The sequence below is a fragment of the Clytia hemisphaerica genome, unplaced genomic scaffold (genome assembly GCF_902728285.1).
Source record: "Clytia hemisphaerica strain Z4C2 unplaced genomic scaffold, Clytia hemisphaerica genome assembly, whole genome shotgun sequence".
Lineage (NCBI taxonomy): Eukaryota > Metazoa > Cnidaria > Hydrozoa > Leptothecata > Clytiidae > Clytia > Clytia hemisphaerica.
In genome coordinates this window covers 761,784-776,559 of record NW_027103806.1, presented here as the reverse complement: position 1 = coordinate 776,559, position 14,776 = coordinate 761,784, and the positions used below count along the sequence as shown (strand labels likewise).

Below are 14,776 nucleotides of genomic sequence, written 5' to 3'. Positions count from 1 at the left end.
TGTTTTTACCATGAACAAGAAAGACAAGAAACGTCGTCGGCGTTCCTCCTCTTCAAAAAAGTCGTCTTCGGCAACAGCAAGAAGCTCTGAAGATGATCTGCTCCATGAAGCAGCTGCCATGCAAGCATCAGAGGATGATGATGAGTTAAATTATCAGTACGTTTTAAATGAAATCGGTTCCAACCCTGTGTCGTCCGAAGCGTCTGAAAACTCTGACGACGAAGAAGTAAGAGGAGTTGAGGTGAAAGAAAGATCTGAGCTGGATGAGATGTCTAAAAATCTCAAAATGATGTTAAATGTAACGCCAAGCCGAGGTGGTTCGGTAAATGAGGTCGAGAGACGAGGGGATGGCATCAAACAGTTCGATAATGATCACACAGAGATTGTTCAAAGTGTCAAAGCAACCCTCGGATCCTTAAAAAATAGTGAAAAACAGGGTCAAAGGGTGACTCTAAAGAAAGCTGCACCAGATTCGACTTTGAAGAAGAAAGCTGGAGAGTTAGACGTCAACGAGCTTCAACAGGATAACCGAATTTTGGTGGAGGAAAACAAAAAACTGAAAAAGGAGAGAGACAGCATGAAAAACAAATTGCAAACCTTCATGGAGAAACAACTAACTGAACAAGAAAAATTTATCGAAGAAAACAAAAAATTATCTCAACGTGTTCAAGAGTTAGAGATTGCCTTAAAAGAATCCAAGGGTCAGAAAAACAAAGCCCATACTCATCGTCTTTCTGCGAGATTCATGGTGAATCCCGAGACTCGTTTTATTGAAGGTATTTTGAGATTTCTGGAAGGAAAAGGAGCAGATACTCAGCTTTATGAGGATTATCAGCAATGGCACCAAGATGTGACTAAGAGATTGGTTGGGAATCGTGCTTACCAATGCGCTGAATACATCTTCGTTAAACTACATACCGATAAAGATAAAAGACAAAATCGAGAATTGACCTTTAGTTCTAAAGGGGAGAATTTAAAGTTTGAGAGTGGTTGCACCGCCAAGGAGCTGAGAGATGAAGGCTGGCCAGATGATGTCGATCATATTTATATCTTGCACCCAGAGAATCAGGGAGAGAGTAAGATGATTCCGAAACTCACAAAATGTGATGATGAGGGTACAGGGTATTTCATTTGGAACATTCATATTCCTTCAAAATATTACCGCAAAGAGGAACAAACGGAAAATCCAGACGAACATTTTTCTGTTATCGTCTGTGCTTTTAAATCGAAAGAATGAAAAACAAAAAGTGGTTAATACTCTATACTAATTTCTTAAAAAATATTATTTAATTTTTTTTATACATAATAATTTTGACGTATATTGTAATGGACACCCCGGGTTTTTTTATAGACTATGGTTCTTTTTACACCCCTGTCTCATGGTGGTGTGGTTTTCATTAGGGTCACAAATTTTGCGCCGAGGCTGAAATTTATTAAAATGGGCTCTTCCAGAAAAAAACCGTTCATGGGGGGTGGAGGATATATTATTTTTTCAGTGATTCACCCCTGGACATTTCGATTTTTCACCCCCTGGACACGTGTTTTACCCCTGGACAAGCATCAAATCGACCCCCTGGACACAAAAATTTACCCCTGGACATTGCAAATTCACCCCATGGACATGGCAGTTTTTCAGGGTTTTTTCATTACCCCTGGACAATATATCTTCCACCCCCTATGGATGTTTTTTTTCTGGAAGAGCCCAATATTAGGTTGATTTGATTCGACCAAATGCACTGATACAAATACCTCCTTCTCACAGACCCGGTGGGATTTTATCAGCCAGTGAACTATGGATGTTGTGTTATGGTTTTCCAAACAGGTGTAAATATAAGAGAAAGATACACCGAATATTGTAATTTTGATTAGATGCATTATATTGGTAAAAATTTGATAAGCATTAGGGTATATAAATCCGTTTATTTTGGTGTCATCCAAATAACGATTCTTATGTCATGATAACTAATTGATTAAAATGGGTTTCTCTGGTTTAAAATAATCTGGTCGTTCGTCCGCACCTCAAAAGTTTTTAAACTTACAATAATTCACCGAATTCAGCTTGGAGTTCCTTTTAAATTATAGAAAATATATATAATGTATACTTTTACCAAAGCCACTTTTCCCCATAACCTTTCTGAAAATCTGGTAGAAGTTGTTCCAAGTTTGTACGAATGTAGGCATTTTTGGATCCAAGGACGTTATTTTAGGAAAAACTCTGTATTAAGTTGATCAAGAAAAAAGTAATGCCCAAATTGAGGAGGCCATGTTTTGAAATTGCAACTTTGATTTTCGTTAAAATTTCATTTAATTTACATGTTTCATTTTAAGAGCTTCTCTGAAATTCTCACGAAATGTCATGCGCCTAGATTTTTCTAATTTCTTAATTTTCCTGGACGAAATGAGTTTTCTAAGAAGTTTAAAACTAAAAGAACCAATTCTGAAAAATCAAAACCAGCCTATCAAATTAAATCTTAAATAGAAGCACGAACACATGATACATCAGTATTGTTGTTTCAGTCATTAAAAATTACAATCAGCTGTTACATGTTTTTTTTATAAGCATAACGCCTATAAGCATATGAAGGCTCAGATTTGCAGAATTCCTACGCATAACATAAGTATATATGTTAGCCTGGAATATTTTTCAAATTATCATTTTTTATCTGTTTAAAAAGGTTTTGTTGAGGTCAAATAAAAAAAGACATTCAATGGCTAGCTCCCAAAATCTGAACAAATTTTACAAAATTTTTGAAATTTCACTAAAAACTTGGCTCCGGGTGAACCATAAGCATGATTCATAAGCATATAATAAGCATAAGCTATGCCTGGATGCTTTAAGAGCTTAAGCATACACGAGCCTGACCAAGGAGCATAAACTTGCTTATAAAAAAATATGTAAAGTGTGTATTATAAATGAAAGTTAAATTTCAACTAAAGGAAGAAAATACCAAAATTTATTCATGTAAAATTCAAGTATTAAATTTGGGTTTCGAGTTAAATCCAGCGTTACATTGACTCATGATTGACTTTATCCAGTCTAGAACTAAAAATCCAAAGATAGCTCGGTAAAAGCAAATGAAAATGATTAATGAAGATTTTAAACCCTTTTTAAACTTAAGTTTCGAAACTTATGCGTTTAATTATTAAGAAATGCTTTTATTCGTGCAAAATATCTCGCGACTACCAATTTTAAAATAAAAATTTGATAACGTTTCCGAGCCCCTTTTTGAGGTAACTTTTTTATTCAATCGAGGATAACTTATCTAAAGTCTGTCCAGATATAATTGGCAGTGGAAACAAGAATGCCTGTAACTTTTGATAGTCAAATATAATTATGGAAATTTTTTTTGCTTGTTTTAGAGAATCAGAAGCGCTATATTTGAATATATTTTTGGTTGAAAAATTCGCGATTTTTAGCGGTAAAATTTGCGATTGTAAAAATTAAGCTTTTTTTCTACTTACGCTATAACGTTAATTTTTACACCAGTGGTAGTTCAACCTTAGGTTAAGAAGTTTGTTAAATTTCAAGGCAAACAGAACAATCCTTTGGAAGATATGGGACCCGAAATACCCCTTGGTAGCACTTTTCTGTGAAATATCAAATCTCCAACTTATTACTAAAAACGGGGGTTATGTTATCTTTTTTGAACAGTGCAATTAAAAGTTGGAAAGTGTTAAGTGTTGGTGCATTAGTATTATTGGTATCATTGATTATTTTGAAACGAAGTAAACGAAGTATTTTTAATTGTTTTTATTGAAAAGATAAGCAAGAACTTATATTGCCTTTGTTATTTTTAAGTCATTAAAGAACTTTGCTAATTCCCAAAACACTAAACACAGTTTGGCTATGAGGTCATTAAAGAGATCGTAAAATGTGCTATGATCGAAAAACTGTTTTATCATATCACTACCCCCGTTTTTAGTAATAAGTTGGAGATTTGATATTTCACAGAAAAGTGCTACCAGGGGGGATTTCGGGTCCCATATCTTCCGAAGGACTTTTCTGTTCGCCTTGAAATTTTACAAACTTCTTAACCTAAGGTTGAACTACCACTGGTGTAAAAATGAACGTTATAGCATAAGTAGAAAAAATGCTCAATTTTTACAATCGCAAATTTAACCGCTAAAAATCGCGAATTTTTCAACCAAAAGTACATTCAAATATAGCGCTTTTGATTCTCTAAAACAAGCAAAAAAAATTTCCATAATCATATTTGACTATCAAAAGTTACAGGCATTCTTGTTTCCACTGCCAATTATATCTGGACAGACTTTAATAAACCAAATTTAATAAATGACCTATCAAATTTTAAGCATTCTTCTTTTCAATGAAAAAGAATTCATTTAACAAAGAATTAGTTTACTTTCAACAGGCAGTTAAACCAAACCCCTTAAACTGGTATTTCTTCTAGGTATCTGCATTAATAGTTATGCGAATATTTTTTCTCATCTTTATCAAAAGTGGAAAACAAATACTAGTAAGGCTACCAAAATATATGGCGTACATTATAGGGAACATTCATAAACTCTAAAATTATCAAAAAATATAAAATCTCTTAAAACTCAATAAATAACGGGAACATGGAACTTCTACTCGTCAAAACATCCGTCATCTCGCATAATCATGAAACAGAATTTAATAAAAGGGTCCAGGAGGAAGACCAATGATCGGTTTGGTGATATCGACGTAAGGTCTGTTTCGTTTGGGTGGAGGACAACTGGCAGCTACCTGTGGCTCAACCTGAAACATAAGAGTATGTAATATTCACCGTGAGGGTTTTTTGCTCCATTGTCGCAGGGGTCTTTTGGGTATTTCCCTCACTTTTTATCCCATGAAACATAAAAAGAAACCATGGGACACACACATTTTTCTTGTGTTGGTGGGATGGAGCATGTTGCATTGCACCAACACAAAAAAAAAACCGCTCGTGTCACCAAGCCTTGATTGATATTGCTAACTTTTTTGGCGGTTCCATCTAAAACAATTTTATCTTTCGTGACAATTTTCATCAACGAACCTTTTGAGCTTGGAGACGAACTATCAGATCGGTTTCAGGATATGCATCATCATCGGTAGTTTGTTGTTTCTTATCTTCTTTCTATAAATTATGGGATTACATATAATTATATACTGTGGTCTGTGAATGGTCTATGAATGTTTTCATTTATGGCTTCAGTATCACATACTACAGAGTGTCCATTTAAAATGTTTTTGAATATCACGATATCAATCTTCACGAGATAAAATCCATAACTCTTAACTTATTTTTGGCCACTTCGCAAAAGTAAATCCACCAATTCTAAAAGAATTTTTTTTGGAAAACCTATCATTCAATTCTCAGAGCAGTTTTAGATTATTTTTTGCAAAGAGAAATCGAAACTATTAGCCGTTAAGAATTTTTTTCTAAATGAAATTCTATCCTATTTTCAACGCAAAAAGTACTTACCGTTGGGGAACCCTCAACAATGAAGACCTCTCCGCCAGTCTTTGGTTGAAATGTTAAGCGATAGGAAATACCGAAATCTTCCACCATGGACTGGAACTAAAGCATAAGAGGTTTTTAGGGTTTTTTTCAGTATAGAGGTTTTCTAGGTTCTTTGGGAATTTCCCGAAAATCCGAACGTAAGTCTACGAAGTTATTCCAAAATTTTATAAAAATAATACTGAGTGACTCAATACAATAATGGGACGAATGAAAACAACAAAAGATTTATAATTACATCCTGCAAAAAAGCTACCCCCTTCAGCGTTTCAGACAGTCGCTGCTAAAGATTGAGTACATAATACACCAGAAAAAATATTTCAACAAGCACAAACTTACATCTGTCACAATCTCTTTCAGTTCTTCCTTAAATTCTTCAACACGTGGTATTTTGGGTAATTTTCCGTGACATCTCACTTTTGCTGGTAAAATTAACAAATAGTATAAAACAAATCAGTGATATTTTGAATCGAAAAAAACTATTAGGGTCAAGGAGATATCGGGGGTTTATGCTTCCCTTTCGAAACTCGGGCAACCAATCATTCATTTCATGAATCGAGATTATTTATGAAGTAAAGGAAAGCATGTGCGAAAATTTTTGTTTGATTTTCAGTAAATTTAGGTCTAGGCAAAGATCTGTAGCAAAAATGTGACTCTTCTTAGAAAAGGAGAATTTTTGATTTCCACGATCTTATAACCCTTTGAAAGAGTGGTTAGGCTTTAAAAAGATTTTTATCGCAATCAATGGAAGGGACTCTTCTCACAACAAACCTTAAAGGCTTTTAATTCATCACATGGGTCTCCACTTTATGAGAGGAAAAGAATGTATTTTACCTTTATAAACTTTAGCTTTGACCGTCCTCTTTGTGAATCGTTTGTTCAACATCTTTACACGACGTCAACATCTCACTAACAAAACGTACCACTGTATTTCATTTTAAATCTACCACATTTCTTCTCCCTTTTATTCAAAAAACAAAGTTAATTTCATGTCCATCTTTTTAACGACCTTTGTGTCGAATTTTAGAAATTGAACGTTCCCCTGAGAATACATTTATTGAGCACAGTGAAGGAGTGCAAATATCCGTAACATTTATCCTCATAAGGCATTAAAATAGCCTTGAAGTCAGGTTGATTTTTTGTCAGAAATTTTCTCTTTTCAAAAGGTACTTATAACCATTGAGTTTCAAGCCCGAAGGGCTAGAGGTCAATCTCTAACCTTTCTCAGGCAAGAAAAATTGAAGCCTTAAAATATGCGCCGTATTTTTGATGACGGATTGAATCTAGCAATTCCTTTGTCTTCGAATGATATATTTTTCGAAATTAAGCGGTAAATTTTAGTTTCAATCTGTCATTTGTGTAAAAACCAGGCGGGTCGCTCAATGCCGCGCAACTTTGGTAGGATTTGTTGGCTTCAAATCCTACCAAAGAGATTGACCTCTAGCCTTCGGCTTGAAACTCAATGCTTATAACCCATGAACATGTTATAAAAAATTTCCATGAAAATAATCAAACCTCGTCGGTGTCATAAGCAGCTCCCGGCTAGATTTATGTGTCATGTAACATTTAATGGTATGGCAGAAAATCTTTAAATCTTTGAATATTATTACAATAAATTGTAGAGAAAAAAATAGTACTAAATACGAAAAAGTTAAAATTAAAAACAATAAATCCTATCCTCTCTTTACGATATGCTTTCTTTATTAGAATCAAAGTTCCGCGAATGACGCCAGGATTACATCACCAAATGTATGTAAATTCAATATGTTTCATTTAGTTCAAGGTGTGTCTAATATTTACAACAAAATCTTCGTCGCGTTTGCGTTTTCCTTTTCATAATAATAAAAGGTCTTCATCGGTTTTCGAATGTACTTCCGTTGATTTTTGTGTTGAGGTCAGCGAATTTGACGAGTTAGCTGAAAAATATGAAATTACCACTTTTCCAAAATTTGCTTTAATCAAAAAGTCTCACATGGAGTCAAACAATAATTTTCTATAGAAAGGCATAACGTAGAAATTCAGTAATTGGAACGACAAAAAAAACAACTTAGATTTAAATAAGTTGAATATGCGTTTGTTTCTTTTAAGAAACATGAGGCTCAGAATGCCTAAAAACTAAGAAACATCTAAGAAACATGCTGAGGCTGAGAATGAGAAAATAACATTTTTTAATTCTGTTTTTGTTAAGAACCTTCCAATCAAAACAAATATTTTTTTCTTTTTTCATGAAAAATAGGCTGATTATGTCAAAACGTTTAGAAACATGTAAGAAACATAAGGAGTTTACGATTTCCGAAATACCAAATAATTTTGCTAAAATTTACGAGATTCCGTAAAAAAATACCTGCAATCCCAATACCGATTTTTTGGGTATTTCTTCCTCGTTTTGACTAATTTTTCATCAAATTTTATTTTTCAAGTATGAATTCTGAAAAGGGGGGATAAAAACTTTATAATACCGAAATTCCGAAGCGAAAATTCATGGATTTCCGATACCGAAACAATTTCAGCATTCCAAAACACCAAAGGAATTTTGTCCAATTTCCGCAATTCCGAAGAAAAAAGGGTCGATATCCGCAATTCCGAAATACCGTACACCCCCCCCCCAACATAAGGCTCAAAAGGCCGATTTCTTAAAAAACATTGAGGCTGCTTGGTAAAACTAGTTTCTTAAAAAAAACAAAAAAAAAACGCGTGCATACGTAAAGGTGAGGCGAAGACCATGAGATCGTCGGACAGCGAGAGAGTTTTGTCGTTCTTTCGGACAGGCGTATCAAATGACGTCAACAAATCACGTTGCACCGGATGTCCTAAAAATTTCATATATTGGAAAATTGATCGTTATTAGTTAAGTAAGCAGTGTTCAAAACGGTTGTTCAGCATGATTAAGGAGTATTAAAGGAATAATCGAAGGTCTAAGATATTTCGCCTTTAGTTTCCTTCTAAGGTCATGAGCAAAACCTCCAGGTCACTTACAATATCAAGATATTTAAGTTTTTTTTAAATCGTTTTTCTTTTTAAGAAAGAAAAGAATAGAATTTTAACGTAAAAACCACTTGTAAGATGGCTATTTATTCCAAGAGATAATGATCCATTTGTGGCAAGTAATATGAAAACAAAACTTTGTAAGTTTACCTCCGACAACAGTTTGGGAGAGATATTTTGTGAAGTCATTTTCATTGTCCTGAAAAAAATTAGAAATAGCCATGAAAAATAATGTCGGCAAAGAACACCCATACTTTCCATAGGAAAGTATCTCAGCCCTCTTCAAACTTCGCCGTAATTTTTCTAATTCAACGCGTACCTTTTAAACGTTTTTGGGTAAAAATTTTTCTCATCTAAATTTTACTCTGATGCTCTACCATAGAGAAGGGATAAAATTTATCAATAAATAAACAAATTTTTGTTGCTTCTTGCCTGTGACCCATCCAAATACCTTAAAGGAAGAAATTTTGGCGGAAAGAAAATTTGGCGGATTTGGCGGATTTGACTGAAATCCGCCAAATTAAGTTCCCGCCAAAATTTCTTTTTTCCGCCATCCGCCAAATTAAATTCCCGCCAAATTAAACATTTTGAAAATATGATCTCTTTTAAGGTGTTTTTGCTATTTTTTCGCTGTTTTGACGCCATCTTAAGGTTAAATTTTTAAGCGACCGCCAAATTAAATTCCCGCCAAATTTAGTTTTTTCGTCCATCCGCCAAATTAAATTCCCCCTGAAAAAACTTTTTTGGCCGTCCGCCAAATTAAATTCCCGCCAAAATTTCTTCCTTTAAGGTATTCAAGCTTTAATAATGGAAAGGCAATCACTGAAGAGTTTTATAAATTTTACTGTAATTAATAACACGTGACCAGGATTTTTATTTTTCATCATTAGTTGGGCATGAAAACTTAAGAGTGTGAGCAATATTTTTGTTGGTCAGAGAGGTATGGGGTTGCCAGTACGTGCACTTGGAACTACAAAAGTTTCATTTCATGATAATGAGTCAATGAAGATCTCTTATTCAGCATTTCTTTGAAAGCTAAATATTGCATTTAATCTTTCACCCATAGCGTCTAAGATAATTATCGATTACCACGCGACAAATTGGGAAGATTGCGGTAATCAGGTTGAAATAAGAAAAAATGATTCGAAAGTTTTGTAATAAAAACGGAAGATCAAATTAACAAAATAACGGGACAAAACTTACGGGAGCTTCATTCTCCTTATTCCCCTCTGTTTCGTTAGATTCGAACAAATTGCACGCCACATCCTCTGGTTTCTAAAATGAGAACCAATTTCAAGTTTTAGGGAAACCAATAACTAATACTTCAAATCGAAAGATAAAATGCATAAAATAAGTTATGAGTAAGTTGTAAGTATTTGTCGAGACAAAACACATCACCTCGTTACTTTAGGAATTCTTTTACAACTTTTTTACATTTTATGGCAATAACATGGATGTAATACAAAAAACGATTTTTAAAATGACATTACCTTGTTTGATTTGCATTGTAAATTCATGGTGCTGTATTTAGACGGTGTTTTCCTGGTGGATCGTCTCAATGGCTTCAAAATCTCTTCAGTTGATTCGTTCCCTTGCATGGGAGGTGAGCCAACTTTGGCGATTGGTTCAGCTTTTTGTGGTTCAACAGTATTTGAAGTATCATTGGTTTCAATGATGACTTTGTTGTCATTTGTCACAATTTCAACAACATCTTCCTGAGCCTGAGTGCAGAATTAATGAAATAAACAGATGGCCAACATCAAAGGATACAGTCAGGAAATCAAGTATTATTTTTAAAAACTTACGTTTTGCATTTCTGCTTTCTTTTTGGCCATCATTTGCTGTCGAAATTTCGCGAACTCGCTTTTCTTGGATCCTCCGGTTTTCGCTTTCGTTTCAATCTAATTTATTAAAGTAGTAGTTGTTCGTTAGATTGTATGGATCGAAGATTAACAAAACCTATCCAAAATATTGCCAACTCGTAAAACAACCTGACATAATAACTTACTCATGGTATTAACCAGTGCCATATCCTAGCCAAAGACCAATGACGAATGTTCCTGAATATTCAACCTTTTCCAGGAACGAAAGCTGTGCAATTTGCGACACATTTCGCACGGCGGATTAGATCTAGCAATTGCACCTTTTTTTCGAGTGGTACTGTAAATGTCTTTTTTAATCTGGTAGGAATTATTACTAATTCAGCGTTTATGTAAAAATTACGCGGCCCGTTCAACACGTTGAAAACAAGTGGCTTTAGAGTTATAAAGGAGATTCGCTGCTCGACTACGGCTGCATCTCAGTGGTATTAACTTAGTAGACATCCAAAGTTTCCACAATATTGCTATGGGTAGACAAACCTTTTTTGGTTTGACGGTCTTTTTGACGATTTTCTTAACGGTTTTTTTCGCTTTCTCCTCCTCTTCATTTACCCAGCCATTCTTTTCCAGGGCGTCGAGATTTTCGAAGCGTTTGTGGACGTCTTCAACCTAGAAATAAATCATAAAGAAGCTTAGTTTTGTTTATTTTCAAAAGAGCTACACACGATGCAAATGAAAAAAATCTTAAAATACCTGATAATAGATCATCTCCCAAAAACCATCCAGATCGGATGCATGAGCGGCTTTCTCAGCGGATTTATCCTGTAGAGAAAAATGTCGAGAGAATTGTTATCTACAGAAAAAAAACCCGGATAGGAAACTAACACAAGATGTAATCAACTATATAACTCGGTCGTTTGGCATTTTAAAAACCTTTTGACAACTCACCTTATGCAACTCGATAAGTTCTTTGAACTGATTGAATCTTTTCCTCATAAATAATTGCGCTTGTCCAATGGCAGCCAAAATATTCCCATGATCTAAATAGACGTGAAAAGAGTTATTTTACAAATGTTCGAGTACACAAAAAACAAACTCGTCAAAATTAAAGTACATCATAGATTTCTAAAATACACTTAATGTGATAAGTGTTATTCATAATTCATTATACTTTGTGAATGCAGCCAAAAGTTGTTTGTATCTGGGTCAGCTTTGATCAGCCAAAGAACATTAAAATATGGAAATGTTAAAAAAGAAAAACACTTACGTTGTTCAGGAGTGGTTTTTTCTTCAAGAATCTTCTCCCATCTATCGATACTCGTTCGGAATTTCGATTCTTCATTGGCAACGAGATTGGTGAAATGTTTGACGCTTGCAGATTCCTCAGGCTCCGAAACCTGTTGTGGAGTTGGATCATCCTGCATGACCAAAGATCTCCGTGATTTCGGTGTCTCAGTTCTGGTGGCTATTGGATCTTCATTTTTGTGGAGAAAATTCATCGGGTTGGGCGTGAGACTGGCACGTTTTGCAGACATAGAAAGACGTTTTGGTGTGGAACTTGGTGTTTTCCTACGAATTCCTTGTTCTTTTTTGAAGAGTGATACGGGAGTTTTGGCAACGAGTTCCAGTGTCGTACTATCAATACTAGAAGTGCTCGATTTTGTTTCTTTCCCTTCGCATTCAATTTCAGGGATTTCTGTATTGAAAAGTTCTGCTTCAGTTGGATTACTATGGGTCGGTATGAAATCTTCAATGGCGTCTATTACGTCTTTCCGATTAAATTGGAAATTATTGAATATTTCAGGAGGCTGAAATTCAGTTTTGACAGTAACAAGGGGTTCAACCTCAATTATTGTTGGAATATCTGAGTCTATCTCATCCACTTCTTCAATATGTGTTGGTAGTATCGAAAATATATTTTCCTCAACCTCTTGTTTCGGAGAGTCATTTACATTCTCAGTAATTTTATCCTTTGAAGAATTGTCTATATTTTCAGGTTGCGTATCGGAAAGGTCTTTTGTACTTGTTGCAACAATTTTCTCATTTTGTTTTTCTGTCTTATTGTTTTTACTCGCCTTCTTTTATATTTTTATCAACAACATTATCACCCTTACTGCGCATGCTTCTGGTGACAGGACGTGAATTTTCCTGAACAACTTCTGTCTTAGTGTTTGGTTTGTTTCTTTGAGTCTTTCTGACTGGTTCTATGGTTAAGAGATATAAAATGATCTACTTTTTGAGAAGGTTCACAAATAACAGAATTCACAAGTATTTAAAATATGGATAAATGAAAAAGAACCATTGCAGAGTCATACCAAATCAAGAGTCTCAATTCTTATATGGTTTTTAGATTTGACAGGATAATCATACACTAAAATAATAAGAATATTAAGGTTTCATCAAATCAGTAAAATGAGGTGAATTATTTTATATTTACCTTGTGTTTTTTTCCAATCTGCATATGATTGTTTTTGTAATGGTTTAAAATCCGCCTTAGTCTGTTTTGTGATATTTGAATTCTGTTCCCTCAATACCTAGATATGAGATATGTGATTGCTATGAAGAAATTGGCGTGCTATAGAGGATAAAGGCGAGAATTCACCAATTATACATATCCAGGGGGGGTCATGCAGTTACTACAAGACATCACGAGTAGTAAGTGTCTTTTTGATGCTAACAATCTCATACCACCACCCTTTACAGTTACTACCTCTAGGTAGTAACTGTTTTCCTTAAAAAGTTTAACGGTACCACCCCATGGCGGTACCACCCCTTATTAACAGTTACTAGGTAGTAACTGTTTTCTTGACAAAAAAATGAATAACCACCCCAAAATATCCCCATTTTAAAGTTACTATCTGGAATCTGGCAGAACAGTAGTGCAGGGGCTTATGTATTCTCGTGTGCACAGGTTTGTTACAAGCAAAATAACTTTTGATCTGATGCCCTGACCCCTCAAGGACCAAGAAAATTTTGGGTTACAAAATTCTAACACCCCTGTTGCCATGAAAAATCATGTCATTGGCTACCATAGCAACAAAAAATTAAAGTCTTCAAATTCAAAAAAATGTTTGTTCCATTCGAAAGAGCATGAAAAACTGGTAAAGAAAAAGGTCACAACCTATATCTAGAAATGCATATATCTCAAGATATTAAGGAAATAAGGCATAATGACGTCATAAATGATGACGTCATCGAAAAATGAAAAATTGTCAAAATTCAAAAAATTTTGGCTCATTCGAGAGAACACCTTCCAGGGAACAAAAAATATTATTATTACTACGAAAAAGTTTCAAAATCATTTAAAGAAAGTATATTGATAAAAAATTAATATTTCTTTATTTTTGCCTGTGGAAGGTTGGAGCTTGGGGCACGCCCAGCCCAGCAGATTACAGGCAAAACTTAAAAATACCAATAGCCTCTTTTAAAATGATTTTTACCTTTACTTCCTAGTTATCTTCTTTCATTTTGAAAGTTAAAGCTTGATTTAAATAGAGCCTAAAACTGCATTCGATTTTAGTGTTGAAACATTTCGAATGCTTTGAAAATATTTGATTTCAAAATCCAAAATAAGAAGTGTTTACAAATATCAGAAGATGGATACTCCCCTAAAGAAACAGTCAGTTGCCTCCTAATAAACAGTGGGGGATTTCCAGGGGGTAGAAATTGTACATCTGAAAACGCCAAAATAGGGTATATGGGCTAAAATCAGGCAATTTAGAGTGAAAAAAGTACTTTGTGTAGTAATCAATTTCATCAAATTTGAGAAAGGGTACCATCCGCAACTACAGTTACTGCCTATGGGTAGTAACTGTTTTTTCTTCAGACTTGAATTTAGTACCACCCTCAACTACAGTTACTACCTTTATTTGGGTAGTAACTGTTTTTCAAATTTTGAAAATTTAGACCACCACGGTAGTAATTGTGATAGTGTCGGATTGTAACTGCATGCCCCCCCTGACATATCAAGTATTTATATACCACAGTTTAAAAAAAAGTTTAAAAAGATTTGACTATTTGCAAGGCCTTCGATTTTTGCATAAACGTGTCTTACCCTTTGTGGTCGTTGAGCAACTTTTTCATTGAATGTTTTCTTTGTTCCTTTAGTGGATCTGTTGATGTTCTCTTTATCTGATTGATCAGCTTTGTGCTCGACATGTATAGCAATACGCCAGGGCGCTTAAAATGAAAATGAAAACGCAATGAGAATTAGATTAACCAGGTGATAATTTTGACAAGATTGCTTTTGATAAGGATAATACCATGAAAGGTGAGTAATACTTTCACGATACTAAACTTCGTTGTATACCACTGCATACCTACAAATTGATGCTAGTTCTTTTCTGGCAGCATTTCCAGAACTTGCCATTTGTAATACTGGTTTCATTTACTTTTTTTAATTTTTCAACTTTTAAAGGAAACACAAACAAAAAAATAAAATCTAACAAAGGGAAATAGATTTTATTCGAGAGATGAAAATAGGGACAA

The 14,776-nt window shown here is 34.5% G+C and overlaps 3 protein-coding genes across 3 annotated transcripts in view; all 3 read right to left on the bottom strand.

Moving 5' to 3' along the window:
• The window catches only part of LOC136806446 (kinesin-II 85 kDa subunit-like), a 205,037-nt gene that overhangs the window by 125,583 nt on the left and 64,678 nt on the right, over nt 1-14,776 (bottom strand). The window lies entirely within an intron of this gene.
• LOC136806438 (uncharacterized) lies at nt 4,496-6,436 on the bottom strand. The gene is made up of 5 exons (XM_067063016.1): nt 6,318-6,436; nt 5,823-5,905; nt 5,448-5,543; nt 5,019-5,099; nt 4,496-4,741 (listed from the first exon to the last, which is right to left on the bottom strand). The coding sequence occupies exons 1-5, from the start codon at nt 6,367-6,369 to the stop codon at nt 4,637-4,639; spliced, it is 417 nt and encodes a 138-aa protein (XP_066919117.1). The 5' UTR covers nt 6,370-6,436; the 3' UTR covers nt 4,496-4,636.
• LOC136806468 (disks large-associated protein 5-like) lies at nt 7,599-14,657 on the bottom strand. The gene is made up of 12 exons (XM_067063049.1): nt 14,612-14,657; nt 14,343-14,467; nt 11,556-12,363; nt 11,222-11,328; nt 11,042-11,110; nt 10,829-10,957; nt 10,274-10,369; nt 9,959-10,189; nt 9,672-9,743; nt 8,619-8,667; nt 8,186-8,293; nt 7,599-7,627 (listed from the first exon to the last, which is right to left on the bottom strand). Exons 1-12 carry the CDS (start codon nt 14,655-14,657, stop codon nt 7,599-7,601), a joined length of 1,869 nt encoding a protein of 622 aa, XP_066919150.1.

Excerpts from the sequence above, each read along its gene's own strand:
- LOC136806438 (XM_067063016.1), bottom strand. The coding sequence starts at position 6,369 with ATGTTGAACAAACGATTCACAAAGAGGACGGTCAAAGCTAAAGTTTAT. Across the intron at positions 5,906-6,317 it reads CAAAGCTAAAGTTTATAAAG|CAAAAGTGAGATGTCACGGA; the intron begins GTAAAATACATT and ends TAATTTTACCAG. Across the intron at positions 4,742-5,018 it reads TTCGTCTCCAAGCTCAAAAG|GTTGAGCCACAGGTAGCTGC; the intron begins GTTCGTTGATGA and ends CTTATGTTTCAG.
- LOC136806468 (XM_067063049.1), bottom strand. The coding sequence starts at position 14,657 with ATGGCAAGTTCTGGAAATGCTGCCAGAAAAGAACTAGCATCAATTT. Across the intron at positions 11,329-11,555 it reads AAAAACCACTCCTGAACAAC|ATCATGGGAATATTTTGGCT; the intron begins GTAAGTGTTTTT and ends ACGTCTATTTAG. Across the intron at positions 8,294-8,618 it reads CTCCCAAACTGTTGTCGGAG|GACATCCGGTGCAACGTGAT; the intron begins GTAAACTTACAA and ends TGAAATTTTTAG.